The sequence below is a fragment of the Prionailurus viverrinus genome, chromosome C1 (assembly GCF_022837055.1).
Source record: "Prionailurus viverrinus isolate Anna chromosome C1, UM_Priviv_1.0, whole genome shotgun sequence".
NCBI classification, from domain to species: domain Eukaryota; kingdom Metazoa; phylum Chordata; class Mammalia; order Carnivora; family Felidae; genus Prionailurus; species Prionailurus viverrinus.
In genome coordinates this window covers 164231712-164250048 of record NC_062568.1, presented here as the reverse complement: position 1 = coordinate 164250048, position 18337 = coordinate 164231712, and the positions used below count along the sequence as shown (strand labels likewise).

Below are 18337 nucleotides of genomic sequence, written 5' to 3'. Positions count from 1 at the left end.
ATTGTCCTAGGCACTGTGGATATAAAGTCAAGTAATAGGAGCTTCTGTATCTAATGGTAGAGACTGACAAATAAAAGAAAAATTTCAGTTCAGGGTACTATGAACGTGCAGGAAGGAGGCATTTTGCAGTTTTGTGGGTACAAGGTAAGGCTTCTATGCTTTGCATATAGTAGGAATTAAAGAAACATTTGGAATGAAGGTAATAGTTTTACCTTAATTTCTAGGTGGATTTTCTAGGAACACAACAAATTACACACACAGAAAGAGATGGTGCATCACTCCTCAAAAGAGTATTTCTCTTCCCTCTTATGTAGAGATCTTACTGGTACTTTCTTATTTTCCTCAAATGTTTCTGGGAGAATAGAATCAGTGTATTCAAAAGTCAAGAGCAAGAAACCAGAATCAATGACTGATGCATTTCTACATTAAAACAAATAATAAAGGAGATTGATAGGCATTAACTGTAGCTCTGTACCTCTTCATGGTAAACATCTCCAAAATCATAGAAGGGGTTGTGTAAAAATTGGGATAAAATACACTTTTTTCTCCCAAAGAACTTCATCAAGATAAACTGTCAAGGTTGTGAAGTCAGTAAACTTTGTCTTCGAAGCCTTCCACTTGTCCATCTTGGCACTGCTGACTTTCTTCACTCCTGGATCTTTTTCTCTCCTCCACTCTGTTCCTCTGCCCTGCAGACATTTGTCCTGTATCAAACCTCTGAAAAGTCCTTGCTTTCACGCTAAGGTGAGAGCTAATAAGTCCAGACTTCCACCTTTAGGATTTAATACCTGCACAGGGAATTTGCTTTTTATTAAAGGACATCAAGGAAATCAAAAGCTTTAGAAACTCAGAAAAATATTAATAACGGAAGAATGATGGGCAGTGAGTGGAGTTGGCCTTTTGCGTTAGATCTCATTGAATCATGACACTTGGCAAATGCTTGTCACAAGTACTCATGTGGCTGTTTCTAAGTCAACGGCCCAATTCAGCAGTTTTTTGAACATCTGCTATTAGCCAAACACAGGCAGTAGACATTTAAAAAAAGAAGAAAAGAAAGAAGGCCCTTTCCCTGCAGATCTCACAGTCACATCAGAACATAAAGGTCTTGCCTTTTATTAACCAGGAAACATCAGGGAAATATGTATTTTGTTTTTTAGCTTCTATTCTACCGGCTTCCAGAATGGTTTCAAGAGGCTTTCAAGTTTTAAATACAGCACAAGTACTGTTAAATATAGAAAGAGAGGCCAGAGACCATATGAAAAGATTGGAGAGATTGTTAGATCAGAAACCTCAACCAAGAGTTGAATCCTGAGATTCCTGGTTGCCAAGGCAAGAAGGGAAAGCACTATGTTATATAATGTGCATTTCTGATAAAAGGAAACAATAGAAATTAATTCCAAGTGTCCATATTTTTTTTCTGGCTTATGTGTTTGGAATAATTTTTTTTTATGTGCACTTCCTTCTATCAAAAATGTCTAGGGGCACCTGAGCGGCTCAGTTGGTTAAGCATCTGACTTCAGCTCAGGTCATGATCTCCTGGTTTATGAGTTCAAGCCCCACATCGGGCTCTGTGCTGACAGAGCCTAGAGCCTGCTTCAGATTCTGTGCCTCCCTCTCTTTCTGCCCCTCCCCCACTCATATTTTCTCTCTCTCTCTCTCTCTCTCTCTCTCTCTGTCTCTCTCTCCCTCTCAAAAAATAAACATTAAAAATATTTTTAAAATTTTTTTCTCTTAGATGTAGTTTCACATAAAATATAGAAAAGTTGTTCCAGTGGCTATTTTTCATTGAACTTCAAGGAAAGCCCAGCAAAGGACATAAAATGAGTTATGAAAGGTTTTTCCTTTGGGTACTAAGCTAGCATGCTACAGTACCCAATGGTACTGGGATGTGTTGCCTTCCTGTGATTTGGCTTTAATGAGAACAGAACTTAAAGGCAAAGAATACTGGAATACAACTTTAATCGTTAGAATTTCTTGCCTTAAATTGGGTCCTCCACATTTTTTTATTCAGATTGCTGCAATAGCCTCTTAAACACCTCCCTGCCTGTAGGTTCCGTCTCCTTTTTCCTTTGCTTTTCCAAAGCCATCGTCTGCAAAATGACCAGAGTGACCTTTCTGAAATCGACTCTAATGTCACTCCCTGTTGGGACTCTTTCAGGGAGTCTCCATTGCTTGTAGGACAAAATCCAGATACGTAATTTCTTCTGTAACCTCCACCCCACTTCTTTCACGATGGCCCTCCCCCGACTTCAGCCAGGCCAAACACCTGGCAGTTCTCTGTGTGTGTCACGCCTTCCTCATGATGTGGCTTCTGCCTGATACACACCTTCCTCCTGGGGGTGACGTTCAGAATGTCCGATAACCTGTGTGACGTGAGCATACCAATTAGAACAGAGGTCGCTCTGCCACAGTGCTCACTCTAAGTCCTGGAATGCCCCAGATGCACCAGAGACGTTAGCCCTTTAGTTTTTGGATCATGAGGGTGTCCTGGGGCAAATACCGGGGTGGCAAGGGTGGGGAGACTTACAGGGCTTGAGACAGTGGCACTTTGCCAATTGATATAGAAGTATTTCAATATTTTGAAATAATAATGGCTGCCTGAGTGGTGCATGAGCTGAAAAGCAGCCTCTCTGTGCCCTTTCCTTCCTTAAACCCTGTCTCCTTGACACTCAGTCTTACAGCTCAGGAACTATCTCCTTCAGGAAGCTTTTCCCAACCTTCCAGGCATATCATTGTTTGCTTCTTTCATCGATGAACCCACTGTGTCATACATGCACTTGCACGATAGTACCTGTATTTCTCTTTTGCACAATTTTATTTACATCTATGAGACAGGGGCCATGTCTGATGCATCTCTATATCCCAGCATTTAGCACAGCCCCTAGTACGTAGAAGGGACACAGCATGTGTTTGATAAACGAAAACATATTAAAAATTCTGTACCCTGACACATGAGGAAGAGGTTTCCCAGTGGGCACTCCCACTAGGTATGAAATCTATTCATTCTGCTAGTATGTTAGTGACATAATCAATTAAGACAATTAGAACACAGTAGCAACATGGCATTTCACTGTCTTTTTACTCCTGAAGCCTCAACTTGGGAGAAAAATTCAGTCCTTCAACTGAAAGAAATGAGATACATTCTGGAAATTTCCCAACCATACCTTTACAAAAATAACAAATCCAGAACTTCATTTTGGGAACCTCTGTAGAGGCACAAAAAGAGGAAGGGCATAAAAAGGATAGGGCTGCTCTTTTTTCCATGTCCCCGATTCTCAGAGGGAAATGCACTCCTTGCCCCTATTTTTTTTTTTTAATCTGTCTTGTTCACTGTATTATCTCTAGCATCTACATCAGAATCTGGACTGTTGTAGCTGCACAGCAAATATTTTTTGAATGAACAGATCCAAGTGGAAGATGAGAAAACACAGGGAAAAAAAAAACCAAAAGCAATCCAAGCTTTTCTCAAAGAGCTGTCAACCCTGATTTTTACCCTTTCTGGGGTGCCAGAGGTCTAGGGACATTGCTGATGGCTAGGGGCCAGCTGCTGCCTGAGGAGACACGAAATGTGGTCTTCCTACGGACACTTCCCGGTGGAGACAAGAGCAGGAGCCAGCCACCAGTTCCTCAAAGGAGAAAGGAACAGGATGTGGCAGTGGCAGCATCTTGAGGGACAATAAAAATCAAACCCAGACACTTGGAACAACACAGACCCACGACTTTGTTCCACCTCCAGTGACTCACTAACCTGAACCTGAGCCTAGAGAGAGTCCTAGAACTCCACCGAGTTGCCCAATTGCTTCCTCCTTTGGCTTTCTTTCAGCCAGAGATGCAGTGTCCAAGAGAGGTGGTTTGGAAGGCTTTTAAACATGTACCCGTTTATTATTTCAGCTCCACAAAGCGCCTCAAGTCCGTGGAGGATGAAATGGACAGTCCTGGTGAAGAGCCATTTTACACAGGCCAAGGGCGCTCCCCGGGAAGTGGCAGTCAGTCGAGTGGATGGCATGAAGTGGAGCCAGGTAAGCGGGGCGGGCGCGCTCAGGCCTACAATGCACATGGCGGCGGCCATGCCGTGTACAGTGAAGGAAGCAGGCTCGAAGCAGTCGACGTGCTGAACGCGAACACTTGTTTGTCTCTGGCTGCTACTTTCTTGAAAGGGCGGCCGTGCAAAGCAGCAATTCAACTGAAATGAAAGGCTGGAAGAACAGTATGTGGTTTTTGACGCTTCCATATTTTTACCTGCACTACAATCCCATAGGCATTTGCCTTTGCTTTTGTCTTTATGCCAAGAGCCTTTGGGGATTGGCTTTTTGGATTGTCTTGGAACAATCTTAAATAGAAACCTGTCAACTTTTTCAACTGGACTAGGAGACTGGGCTCCCTGTGCCACAGTTTATACTTAGATTTGTGTAAAAGGAGGAGATGTTTAAATATTTTTTTCCTAATTTTGGCTATCATCATGACTGTTTTTCTATTTAAATGGAACAACTATCTTTATGTCCATCTCTAGTGAAATAAGCAAATGATGACTGCTATTCTGACCTCCCGGGATAGTCTAGTCTTGGCTCTGGAGTCTTGAGAGGAATAGTTTGGATAGCAGGAACCTTTTGAAACCTTAATCAATGTCTAACCTCCACATGAACAAGGGAGAATCTTCTCCAGTGCCTTCCTCAATCTGCAAAGTCAAATGGATCAAGAGGTTAGAGTGTGGGCTTTGGAATATATAGAATGTAATCCTGGCTCTAGCTTCTGCTGGCTGTGGGATTATGGGCAAATGACCTAACCTCTCTGAGCATAAATATTCCCATTTCTTTATTTTGTCAGTAATAATAGTGGTTTCAGTGCTCTTGAGAATTAAATAAGGTAACATGTATGACCCATCTAAGAATTATACATAGCACAGAGTAAGTTTAAAACAAAATGCTTTCTGATCGTTCTCCCCCACCTATGCCTCAGAGTGATTCCTTGCAAGAGCAGACAGGCATCAAGGAGATTTCTGAGCCCACCCTTTGGTCTTCAGATCTTAACTTCTGTCTCTCCTCCCTGACATGTTAAAAAGCAGTCCTCAGAGGCAATAGCATGAGGGAGATTTGGGGGTTGATGGAACTGCCCTGTATCCTGATTGTGGTGGTGGGTTCAGGAATCCATCTATACGTGTGTTTATGTTCACAGAAACGTACACCTTCCATCCCCCACCCCTGCAGTTTTATTGTATGATAATCGAAAACAGAACAAGACCGAACAAGACCTCGGGCCCCATTGGATGAGTCCTTTATCTCACTCCCCTTACTAAAAGGCAGAAATTTCACTTGGCCTTGCTTCTACCTAGCAGGCTCACTCACTTATTCAGCCATCCTCATAGGGAGCTTTCTGTGGATGAGACACGGCCTGGTTCTGGGAACTCCGGGGTGAATGGGAAGGCTGTGGCTTTTGCTTTCAAGGAATTCATGGTTGGGGGTCGGCAACCTGCTTAAGGAGATCATTACATGGTGATATGGCAAGTAGGGAGATGGAGACATTAGTCTCCTTTTTCTCATTGTTTCTAATTATTACCAACACAGCACTCAGGGTGTGGTGGACCGTCTGTCAAGGTGCAGCTTCATGCCACACTTAGCCCATGCCAGTTCACTGAAAGTGGCTAAGAAATAAGCCCAGGCTGGGCACCTGGGTATCTCAGTCTGTTGAGCATCTGACTCTTGATTTTGGCTTAGGTCATGATCCTGGGGATGTGGGATTGAGCCCCACATTGGGCTCTGCCCCAAGCACGGAGCCTGCTTAAGATTCTTCCTCCCTCTGCCCCTCTCCCTGGCTCACACATGCTCTGTCTCTCAAAAAAAAAAAAAAAAAAAGAAAAAAAACCCCAGGCCTAAATGAAAATGCTGACTGCTGACTGCTCATTGCCACTAATGGCATCATCAGCAAGACCTCAGGATAGTGCCAATGAAAAGTTTATGTGCTATTAAAAAATTAAAAGATGTACAACTTCTTTGAACCCTTTTTAAAAGGCTAATTAGAGTCCTATCCAGTTCACCTGCTTCAGTGAAAATCAGAATCAAAATAGATAGGTTTGGTACATTGTGTTTGAGTGTTGTACTAAATGCAGTTTTATACATATTGAAGCTGCTTTGCTGTGTTGATATACATGAAGCTCCCCCACCATGAGACTGTTCTCTGGGTCCTTAAGTAGATTTTTGGGGAGCCTATTGGGGGCAGAGAGGGTAGGTTAAATATAGGGTACTTTGACCTAGTGACTCTTGTTTTCAGAGTAATTCTATTCCTGTTTGCACCTTATGATTTAAATGATCATAAATTTTAACATCTGAATGCCTGTATCCTTCACAGTTATTAAATAATGGAAGTTTAATGGCCAGATTATTTTGGGGTAATGATACTATATATGTAGCATAATAGAGAAATCCCCCACAATTATAATACATTCTTGGATTGGTGCTCCATTCTCTATCCCTGTTTCATTACAGAAAAATGCAGTTTCATGGTATATGTGTTGGGAGAGGGGCGGGGGGGGGGGGGAGGACAGTGGATACGTTTATATGTGGCCATATTCAGCATAGAAAGTCATAATTGAAACAGGGCCTGAGGGGACATTAAAACTCAACCAAAGGATGTTGTACATGTTCGTGGTGACTTTGGTGTCATTAACTCACACCAGCCATTTTAAATGGATAATTTATGCTGCCAGATGGTCCTTTTTGGGGATTTTCCATCTAGCCCAATCCTGTTTTTGGCACAGAGAACACCCTTATGTTGTTCCCACACTGATCCGGGCCTGCATAGCTTTTCCCCAGGGGTACAGTTCATTGAGTAGGAGGCTTTTAGTGGTTCACTCATGTAAATTACCTTCAGAACATGTTGGGAGTTATGTATATCTGAATGCACCGGCAGAATCTTGGTTACCTACATTGGAGATAATTCTCTAAAACAAATACTAAAAGATACTTTCTTTTTGCCTCAGAGGTGACACAGGAAGCAAGGCCTGTCCTTACTCCTCACTCAGAGAGCTTTGCATCTGTTTACCTGCCCTCAAATGCTTTTTTAGAACTCCCGGCCAAAAGAGGGCCGAAGGTTGCCAGAGGAGACAAATTTCCTTGAGCAACAGGAAGGCTTTGGAAAGTAAAACAAACCAGACATGCAGTAAATTACATGGGCTCTTTCAAATGTCTTTTGTAGTATCCTGTTCCCCATTAGTTTATCTCAGCACTTTTAGCGCACAGCTCTTATTATCTGGGAAGAAGGGCATAGGAGATGAAAGATGATGTTAGTTTAAGAACATCAGACAACCTCAAGCTGACTTTTGCTTCTCTTACAATGCTACATTTGTTCCCTCCACTTAGTTTCATTTCCCAGTTATCTCAAAAACTGGGTTAGATTCGAAGCTTTGAAGCTAATCATGCACTGATGAAATGAGTCCTATGAAATTCTATCAAGCAAAAACTCACATACCATCAACTCTTGTTTATCTGTACAAATGAAAAATTGCAGAGAAACTGATAATGCACATAAATAGGAAGGAAACCAACAGGCAGGCGCCTACATTGAATCAGACACTGTGCACAGTGCTTTTGGATATATGGTAAAAATTATAGTTAGCGATTGTATGAGTATCTAGTGTTTATCAGGTTTTTTATTTAATTACTCTAAATTATGCAAGATAGAATGATCTTGCCTCTGTATAGATGAAAACGGAATTATAAAAGGATAAGTGGGGCACCTGGGTGGCTCAGTCGGTTCAGCATCCGTCTCTTGATTTCGGCTAAGGTCATGCTCTCACAGTTCCTGAAATCGAGTCCCGCATTGAGCTCCTCACTGATAGCATAGAGCCTGCTTGGGATTCTCTCTCTTCTTCTCTTTCTGCCCCTCCCCAGCTCGTGCACGTGCACTTGCACTCTCTCTCTCTCTGTCTCTAAATAAATAAATAATGAATGAATGAATGAATGAATGAATAGGTGACTTGCCTAGGGCCATACAGATAGCAAACCTGTGGATACAGGATCCAAATTTCAACCTAAATCTAAGTTCAGAGTTTAAGTTTTGTCTTCTGTGCTCAGTAACCCCTTTTACCATAATGTTTATGCTTATAATTTAAGGTCTCATGTCCTGGGCTTGTATTGAAATTAAAACCATAATAATAAAAAACAAAAAACTCATCAGAAAGACCTAAAAAGTCTCCCACTTTCCTTACCCCAAACCCTTGTCATACAACTGAAACCAGAGAAGGAATGTGGGTTATGAAATACTCAAAGGACACAATAGATGAGCAAATAGTATTAACTGTTAACAGAGTAAAATATCATTTTTTTCCCATAAAATCCAATCATATTCAGCATCCTGATCTTTCTTCAAATAAAGATCATTGGAGGGGCCCCCAGTGATCTAAATAGTTGCTGTTTCTCTTCCATCATTTTATAATTTGTAACCCTACTTTTTTTCCCCTCCATACCACTGTCCATTGTTGCTGTGTTCTGTCTCTAGAATGTACACTCCATGAGCAGTGGGACTCAGTGAGTATTTCCCACTGCTATATTCCCAGCATCCGTATAGCATCTGACACATAATAGGTACTCAGTAAATATTGATTGATTGAATGAACGGAGCCTATAAAGCTCCATTGGGGTGTTGTCAATAAACCTGAAAACCGAATTTGCCACCAGTAATCCTCCTAGAATTGATATTTACTATATTCTCAATCTGTAGACCGTTATTTAGTCACATCCAGATACTAACAAGTAAGCAGAACAGTCGCTGAGCCTCCAGCATGGGCCTCGTGGACAGGTAATAGTGTACCAGACTTTATTACAGATACCCTTGCCTTCAAAGGTATTCCTTTAAGTGAATCAAACCTTTATTTTTTTAAGATAGTACTTTATTTTTTTTAAGATAATTCTTTTTAAGATAATTCAGTGTTACAAGCTTTATAACAAGAACCACAATAGTGAATTTTTATAGAATATTTTATGTAACCACCCTGATTTATGTCTGATATTGTTCAGATTTCCATATCAAAGTTTCTCTTACACAAGTATGAGGAACACCCATATGAGGCACTATATCGTATGAGGTATAACCTAGCTACTCAAAGTGTGGTCAGAGGACTGGCAACATGGCAACATCACCTGAGAACTTACTAAAAATAAAGAATTTTATGGGGCGCCTGGGTGGCTCAGTCGGTTGAGCGTCCGACTTCGGCTCAGGTCACAATCTCACAGCTCGTGAGTTCGAGCCCCGCATCGGGCTCTGTGCTGACAGCTCAGAGCCTGGAGCCTGCTTCTGCTTCTGTGTCTCCCTCTCTCTCTGCCCCTAACCCACCTACATTCTGTCTCTATCTCTCTCAAAAATAAATAAACATTAAAAAAAATTTCTTTAAATAAAGAATTTTAGGCCCTACCCAGAGCCACTGAATTTTAACAGCTGATGATGTTTATCTGGGTGATGTTTATATGTGTTAGGGATTGAAAAGCACTCACACAGACCCCTCCCTTGACTGTTCCCGGTGAACAGTGGTGACTATTTTCACCACTCAGTCTTTGTCTAGAGGCACCCTGAACTTGCCATGTTGTACTCCCCAACCTTCCTCCCTATTTTAAATAGGAATGCCTTTAACATTTTTCTAGACAGATAAAAATCTAACCTCTTTTAAAACATATCAGAGAAGGTAGTACACTCACGCAATGATTCATGCAGTGTTTAGATACCTCACTGCATGAAAGAACGTTCTCCATCTCTCTCATCTTCTTCCACTTTAAGTGCACGAAGAATGGCTGATTGGTATAATTCAAGTCAAACCAAATCATTGAATACTAAGTGCCGACCGGGTGCAGTTATGGAGTACATACAAAGACAACTCCATCAAGTCCCTGTTTTTATGGGCACATCAAATGTCCTCACTTGTCAGTCACTGTCTGTGAGATGAGAGCTGTTGTTTCTGCCCCGTCTCTACCACAGAGTTACCACGGTCAATGAGGTAATGAATTTGAACTTGAACATTCCAAGTGCCAAAGTCCTTTTTTAAAGTTAATGTTCTCTAATCATGCGAAGTATCATTGAGATTGTACTCAGCTGATGGTAGTTGAAAACAGGCAGGGTTAAATCCTGTAGAAGTAAAAGAAGGCAGTTGTTCAATCTGACTGGAGAATTAAGGACACTTTCCTTAAACGGTGGCCATGGAACGAGGTTTCACTTGGAACCCAGATGAGAAACATTCAGATACTTGAACATGGGACTTGGTATTTCGCAGCCTTTCATCTATTAGTATACATAAATGTAAGTGCTCTTTCTGCCTCTTTCTTCCTAAGTTGCAAGGCAGCTTTGTGGTTGTCCTATGAACCTTCTCAGGTTCTGTGTCACCCAAAGTGACTCATTGAAGGGTCCAGTGCACTTCACAGATTCCTGAGGGCCACCACTTACTGTGCTTAGGACCACACCTGCATCAAGCATATGCATTTCAGTGTAGTTTCAGCAGAAGTTAAGATCAATTTCTGTTGCGAAAAAACATGAAATTATGGGACTTTTCAGTGAAATCTAGTACTGTGCCTGAAAACAGGAGTAAGAGGCTCCTTCAATTTTCTCCTGTAGAAAATGTTCAGAAATAGCATGGCCTTCAATTATATTGGGATTGCAAAACCTTGCTAACAGACACAATTGCATTAGCCACGTTGTTGGACGTTCTACACAGTTCAGTGAAACATTTGTAAGTCAAATTTGATAAATAGTAAGTTTAATTGTAGTTATTTTCATAAAATCTTTCAGTGATAAACTTCTTTCAGAGATAAACTTCTTCCCAAAGACTAAGTAGTCTTCATTTTTGAAGGTCAAAATCAAGCACTCCAGTAATATGTGGTCTGTTCTTACCATAATTATTAAGTAAAGAAATACATTTTTTAAAGGCATTTGTAGAAGAATGGCTTCGTAAACATCTGGTCAACCTCTAGCCTGGGACCTTTAGAACCAGAGTTCAGTGTCATCGCTACTGCAAGCACAGTTGCATTTTTCAGACTTCTGTTCGTTCATTGTAACTTTAAATTTTTTTTTTCAATTTTTATTTATTTTTGGGACAGAGAGAGACAGAGCATGAACGGGGGAGGGGCAGAGAGAGAGGGAGACACAGAATCGGAAACAGGCTCCAGGCTCCGAGCCATCAGCCCAGAGCCTGATGCAGGGCTCGAACTCACGGACCGCGAGATCGTGACCTGGCTGAAGTCGGACGCTTAACCGACTGCGCCACCCAGGAGCCCCTCGTTCATTGTAACTTTAAATTTTTTTTTCAACGTTTTTTATTTATTTTTGGGACAGAGAGAGACAGAGCATGAACGGGGGAGGGGCAGAGAGAGAGGGAGACACAGAATCGGAAACAGGCTCCAGGCTCTGAGCCATCAGCCCAGAGCCCGACGCGGGGCTCGAACTCACGGACCGCGAGATCGTGACCTGGCTGAGTCGGACGCTTAACCGACTGCGCCACCCAGGCGCCCCTTTTTTTTTTTTTTAATTTTTTTTTCAACGTTTTTTATTTATTTTTGGGACAGTCATTGTAACTTTAAATACCACACGTTAGGTTCACTTGGATTCCCAACTCTGCTGGTCCTAATTTGACTGCCAGCCGTCATCCATCAATTGTAAGAGTGGGGGAAGTTTACCAACTTAAACTTGTAGCTGAGACACATAAGGAGGAGGCCTATTATCAGTGCCAATAAAAAGGCAGCAGGCTGGTAACAGTAGTACATTGATCACAGACACTCCGCTGCACTAGCATATATTAGGGACAGTGATTAAATCTCCCACAGTCTCCTGCCATAATAAGAATAGTCACTGTTACAGAACACTGCCATGGGATCAATGTCTTGGCTTTTCTTCTGCATTTATGGAGCAGTGGGGAAGCATCATTCTGCAGCAACATTCTCTTCCATTATCCCTTGAGTATTGGCACCTGCTCATTAGAGATGGGTACACCAGGGAACACTGGTAGAGTAGCAAGGGGGCTGTTCTTTAGTGACCCTCCTTTATCAGAGAAATTTCATCCAAACAAGGGGTTATGACAGGAAAGCTATATTACACAGTAGCACTCTAACCACCCTTCCAAAATGTCCTTACTTTTTTTTTTTTTATCAAGGCTGTTTTTATTTTTTAAGGCCAAATAAAGGGCCCAAAATAACCTATTGTAATTGGGAGTCCAAAAGGTTACCTATAAAAAGAAAAGAAATACTCTTCCCACATATACATAAATGTATCATATACGAGGAAGCACAGTAAAAAAAAAAAATTACTGTTGTTTTCCTGAAGCCCAGTATAGTACGTGGCACAGGGTACCCATTCAATCAATATCCGTTGAATAAATAAACGATAAGATGGAGGCCACGCATGTCTGATCTCGCCCTTTGCGCAGGGTGAAGTGCTCTGGAGGCAGAGTGCCGCGTAGGTTTGTTGTACGAAGGAGTGAAGAAGCTTCACTTGTATCCGAGAACCCAGATGCACAATTTTGTGAATACAGAGGCTCCCAGGAAAACAGATGCTGCATTTCAGCTGGGCTTGTCTGAGTAAATAAATTATCCAGATCTCCAAATTTTTAATTTCATGTTTGAAATTGAGGCTGTGTAAACATTCCAGAAAGAAGGAAGAAAGAGATGTAGCTTATACCTTGGGTGTGTGTGTGTGTGTGTGTGTGTGTGTGTGTGTGTGTGTGTGTGTGAAATCTTCTGCCCTGCCCTGTTCCTGTCTCCATCTTCAGCACAGCCCCAGTGGCCTCTGTTAGCAAAGTGCTGGCTCATCATGTGGCCTTATTTAGCATGTAGTAAGGAGGAACCGTAAAGCAAATTTTATTCCAGCCACAACAATCTTCACAGGCTCGCTGAGGAGGGAGAAAATAAGAGTGAAATAGAATGCGTTGCAAAGAGGAAAGAGTACAAATTAAGAATCAAAACTCTACAATTCTTGTATTCTGCCATGAACCCAGCCCGCCTGGGAATTTTAGCCGAGTACTTCTCTGAATTTTCATTTCCTCCTATGTAAACAACTGGGGGCAGGGGAACAGCTTAGCCTGCATGATTTGTAAGTTTGAAATGATCAGCTGAGATGATAATAGAAGTAGGGACTGCCATTTATGAAGCACCAGCTGTGTGCAAGGTTCTGTGCATGGCACCAGACGTATTTTTAACATACATAAAGTAGACGTAATAAACCATAAAGCTTTATGCAAATCCTATATATCTTTTTGTTCCGGTAAATACTTTGAAAACTCTGAAGTGCTGTATGAGTTTAAGATACAAGCATTCCTCAGTTGTTTGTGCTCCCCTTTATTGTCCTTCTCAGATATTGTGTTTTTAACAAATTGAAGGTTTGTTGCAATTCTGTGTCAAGCAAGTCTCTTGGCATCATTTTTCCAGTAGCATTTGCTCACTTCATGTCTCTGTGTCATATTTTGGTAATTCTTGCAATGTTGCAAGCTTTTTCATCACTATTATATTTGATATGGTGATCTGTGATCGGTGGTTATGTTGTAGGAAGCTCCAATGATGGTTAGCATAGAAATAAGGTATTTTTATTTTAAAGTTTATTACTTATTTTGAGAGAGGGAGAGCATGAACAGGGAACAGGCAGAGAGAGAGGGAGAGATAGAATCCCAAGCAGGCCCTGGGCTGTCAGCATGGAGCATGACACAGGACTGAAACCCACGAACCATGAGATCATGACCTGAGCCGAAACTGAGAGTCAATCACTGACTTAGCCACTCCGGTGCCCCAGTAATAAAATATTTTTAAATTAAGTTATGTACATTGTTTTTTTAGACATAATGCCACTACCCACTTAGTAGAGTATCGTATAGTGTAAATATAACTCTTGTATGCACTGGGAAACCAAAAAAAATCATTTGATTTGCTTTATTGCAATCTTTGCTTTATTGTGGTAGTCTGGAACCGAACCTGCATTATCTCCAAGGTACGCCTGTAGTCACATGCTCTACCACTGAGCTGTACCCCCTCTCTGAGGCATGCCTGTACGTGAAATTAAGTTGAAAACATATTGCACGTATCTGTGTCTTTTTTATGCAAAGCACTATGCAAGGTGATACAGGGAAAAATAAACAAACAACCCAAGATAGACCTTGCCCTCAAACCGCTTACAGCCAGTGAAGGAAGGAGGGGTAACTGCTTAAACAAGTATCCAGTGGCTACAATACAAGGCAAGAGTAGGCTGATTCATGCAGGGTAGGAGTTTATTCATTGGCTTGGGCCACAGTCCTCCACTCTGTCAACCATTCCATTATTAAAGGAGCATCAGTAAATGCTAGTCCCTTCATAATAGAAGTCTTATCTTTCTTTATCTCTAAAAAGCATGCAGAAAACCAGTGTGCTAGAAATCTCTCAGGAAATACACAGATCTTTCTGCACCCATGGACTCAAATCTCCCCTTCCTGAAAAAAGAGTGTTCTGATTTATGGGTAATGAAATTGGGCAGAATCTAAGCAAATGTTTACTTAGAGGAAACACAATTATTCTGAATTAACATTCAATTCACCAAAGGGAAGAATAATCAGAAAGTATAGTTGGAAGAGAAGAAACAAAAGAGATAGGTATTTATAGGTAACTAGATAGATAGCAGATCAGACTTACCTAAGAGTTCACTGTGCTGGTTTTCCTGTATCTAATACATTTTATTTATCTAATAAACATGATTAGATATTTGTAGAACTCAAACAGAAGGTGGTTTTAACCTCTGATATAAAGAGAAAAAATTCTTTAGTGTTCTTACTTCGTCCGTTCTTTGAACATAATGTAGATATTTCATAGACTCAAATAGTACCACAATTTGATTAACAATGAAAGGTAAATTAACCTGTATTTTGTCATTGGAATGCTGCTGGAATGTTAAATATGTGTTTTATAAGTAATAGCCACTGTTTATTGAGTGCTTACTATGGGCCAGATATTGTTCTAAGACATATATATTTTTAATTTGTAAAAAATGATACAGGTCAGTAATAAGTCTGTTTTCAGACTTACTTCCATTTCTCATATGTTTTTTATACTTTTCCCACATACTGAGTATTCTATTTAAATGTTAAATAATCAAATACAACACCATTGGTCTATCTAGGAATAAAGTTATCTTTTTTTTGGCATCAGTGTCTTTACTTTATTAAAGACACTGATATTCCAGAATAGTATCACCATACTCCAGAATAGGGGCTTTATGTGGGGATTAGGGGAGAGAGGAAAGAAAGAAACCCTCCTGCCCACACACATCTCAAGAGTCCATAGCTTTTCTGCCTGTGCTACATGGCAGTTTCTGATGAGGTTGTCCACATCCCAATTGCTTTCCTACTCAGCACAGGACTACAATAATGCCTATTTATCCAACTCGATCCAAACAAGGATTTCAAATACATCATAAACTCATCAATTAATCAAAGATATGACACCCATTTCAAGATGAGAGATGATGGGTGAATTACATCCCACAAGATTACGAGAAATGCTCACATTGACATAGTAAATCAGGGGCTGTCCCCTGATGGATTCCTGAACAACACAACAAGTCCTAAAATGGAGAGGGTTCTCTCCAGCGCTGAATCACAAAGTGTGTCTCTCAAATAGGAGACTTCAGGAATCAAAGTCACTTTATTTCATAGCATCATTTAACCTTGATGAACAATTAAACTGCCATAGAAACACTGAATCTTTTGAAATACAGTTAATTAGCTTGTGTCTTCAGAGAAAAGTATTATTGACCTCCCTTTATTAACAATTGAAAGCCCCTCTGAAACTTCTGGATTTAAAATACTGGGTTACTCTGGTTCTTGGTTCTCTGGTCTGTTTAGAGTGAGAACTCTGTGTTGTGATCCGGTTCCTTCAGCCCACTGTGGAGAGCGGGCTTTACAGACAGCTGTGAATGTGTGGTAGTCATTCAGATACTACTGCAGCTCTTCTGGGTTTTAATGTGGTCCGAACATCTCATTGCCCTTCATTTTGTTTTTTTTTTTTTTTTTTTTTTTTTTTAAATTTTTTTTTCAACGTTTATTTATTTTTGGGACAGAGAGAGACAGAGCATGAACGGGGGAGGGGCAGAGAGAGAGGGAGACACAGAATCGGAAACAGGCTCCAGGCTCTGAGCCATCAGCCCAGAGCCTGATGCGGGGCTCGAACTCCCGGACCGCGAGATCGTGACCTGGCTGAAGTCGGACGCTTAACCGACTGCGCCACCCAGGCGCCCCCATTGCCCTTCATTTTGAAGAAACATTGCTATCTTTAGCGATTGTATGTAATGAGATGTAGTTAAAATTTTCATTTGCATCACTGGAAATGCACTCAGACCATTAGGAAGTCAAGGAATGACAACCCAATATCCATTTCTAATCTGAAGTGTCCTCTGTAATACCAGATTACTCCGCCTTGTTGGGTATCCCAACCCAGAAATCACTTCGCTGTGATCAGCTTCCAAGATTAATGAATTCTAGTATACCAAGATTACTTACGACTCAATGCCAGTTGGGATTTGCCATCTGCCTTTCAGCCATTTCGTGAACCCAACTGAAGAGAGGGTTTATCAAAATGGCTGTGCAACGTCTCCTGTGTTTTAACACTCTTTAGGGACTGATATACGCAGCTCTTCATGTTCTTATGTCAAAATACATATGTAAGGATTAAAAGTAGTATGGGTTGCATAAGAGTGCTTTTCAGGGCCAGTTATTCTTTGATATTTATCACTTCATAGTGGTGACACCTGCTTCTAATTTTAAGAGTTCTCTTTTTCAGTGGGTGATTTTTTTTTCTTTTCAGAAAAGAAATCTTATCCTCAAAAGACTTAACTGGTAATTTTTCTCCTTTTGATGTGCTTGATATTTTTATGAGTTTGTCCATCCACATTGAAGCCTTAACATGCCTTTAGGTAAAAAAAAAAAAAAAATCTTTATAATACATAATCATTATATTGGGTTACATAAATTTATGTCCTAGCCACACATTTGGAGACTTTTCCAGAGATATAGTTTGTTTTAAATGTCATTATCTGCCACTTGGACTAGTTGACAGTTGTCTTAAATTGACAAAGCCATAGAAACAAACTCTGCCTTGTGGGAGCAGTTCAGCAACTTACATTCAGTACACAAATTTGGTTGTTGTTTTTTACGTGCAGGGACACAGTTGCTGACAACTGTCATTTGAGATTGGAAAGTGGAAGGGAAAAAAAGAAAGGACCCTCATTTTGTCTCTTTAGACACATATGGAAATAGTCCTTTGGTTTGACGATAGCCAGCCCACTTGTAGAGCCCAACATGGTTTGCTTTTCAGTTTTTATCTTGTGTAAAGACCTTTTCCTAATAGATGCTGGGTAAAGTTAATTACACGAGTAGAAAAAGCTGCAAAAGATGGTATGTTGCTAGAAGCCCTTTCTGATTGGCCTGTGGAGAGTTGTCTGTATAAAATTGGATCCTTGTGTTGGGATCCAAAAAAAAAAAAAAAGGCGTGAATATGAAGGAGAAGCGCTAAATCATGACTCCAGAGAGAATGTCGGCCACGAGCAGTTTTTAGTTTCAGTGAAAACCAAACTTTAGGATTTGGACAAATAAGACAAGGAGAAAAGAGCGTGAATCATTAACTTCCATATAAAAGCATTATGGTGATCACTAAACTTAAATAAGTTTCTCTACAAAGGCTGTGACTGAATGGAACGAACTCCTTGACTTAATTGATATGAAAAACTGTGCCAAGTATTTACCCTTAGTGTCAGCTAAGTAATTTTTAATAAAATATTTCCAAGATATGAAGACAGTTAAGAAAACAGCACGGTTTTTAATAATTGCACTCCTAAGTAAACGGATCTATCATTACGTTGTCACAAAGAATGACAGTGAGCAGAAACATCCTGCTAATCCCTCTCAGATAAGTATTCAGTGTAATTAGACAGACGCTGTCTCTTGTGTTGAGTGTAGCATTAATCAGGAAAAGTGCAACTTTACACAGAAAAATTTTTTTTTCCTGAGATGTCATTGTTAAAAAAAAAAAGACTATTTTGTCAGATATTTTGGAAAATGATTTATGTAGTTGTGTATAGTTATTTCCCTTTTTAATTTTAATTTTTTTTTTGTTTTAATGGTGTTTAATCAGAGCGTGGTCCTTTTGCATCCACAAAGCTGCATTTGAGATTCATGGTTCATTCTGTTTTACATAATGAGCATAACTTGCAGTGTTTTTAAGCTTTGAAATGACCTTGTGGCTCATCTGTCTAAAATGAAGGCATAACTCTTGGAAAGAGAGGTTTTCCTTATAAAGAAAGGGCCAGGAGTTTTCTGCATTAAAAAAGAGCTCAAAAGAGAATCTCTTTCTGTGAAAAA

General features: G+C 40.5%; 1 protein-coding gene across 6 annotated transcripts in view; it reads left to right on the top strand.

Moving 5' to 3' along the window:
- Positions 1 to 18337, top strand: part of NFIA (nuclear factor I A) — a 377388-nt gene that overhangs the window by 268285 nt on the left and 90766 nt on the right. For all 6 annotated transcript variants that reach the window (XM_047869648.1, XM_047869645.1, XM_047869644.1 and 3 more), the window contains one exon: positions 3892 to 4019. In XM_047869648.1, coding sequence (XP_047725604.1) covers positions 3892 to 4019 — 128 coding nt within the window. The remainder of the gene's footprint in view (positions 1 to 3891; positions 4020 to 18337) is intronic.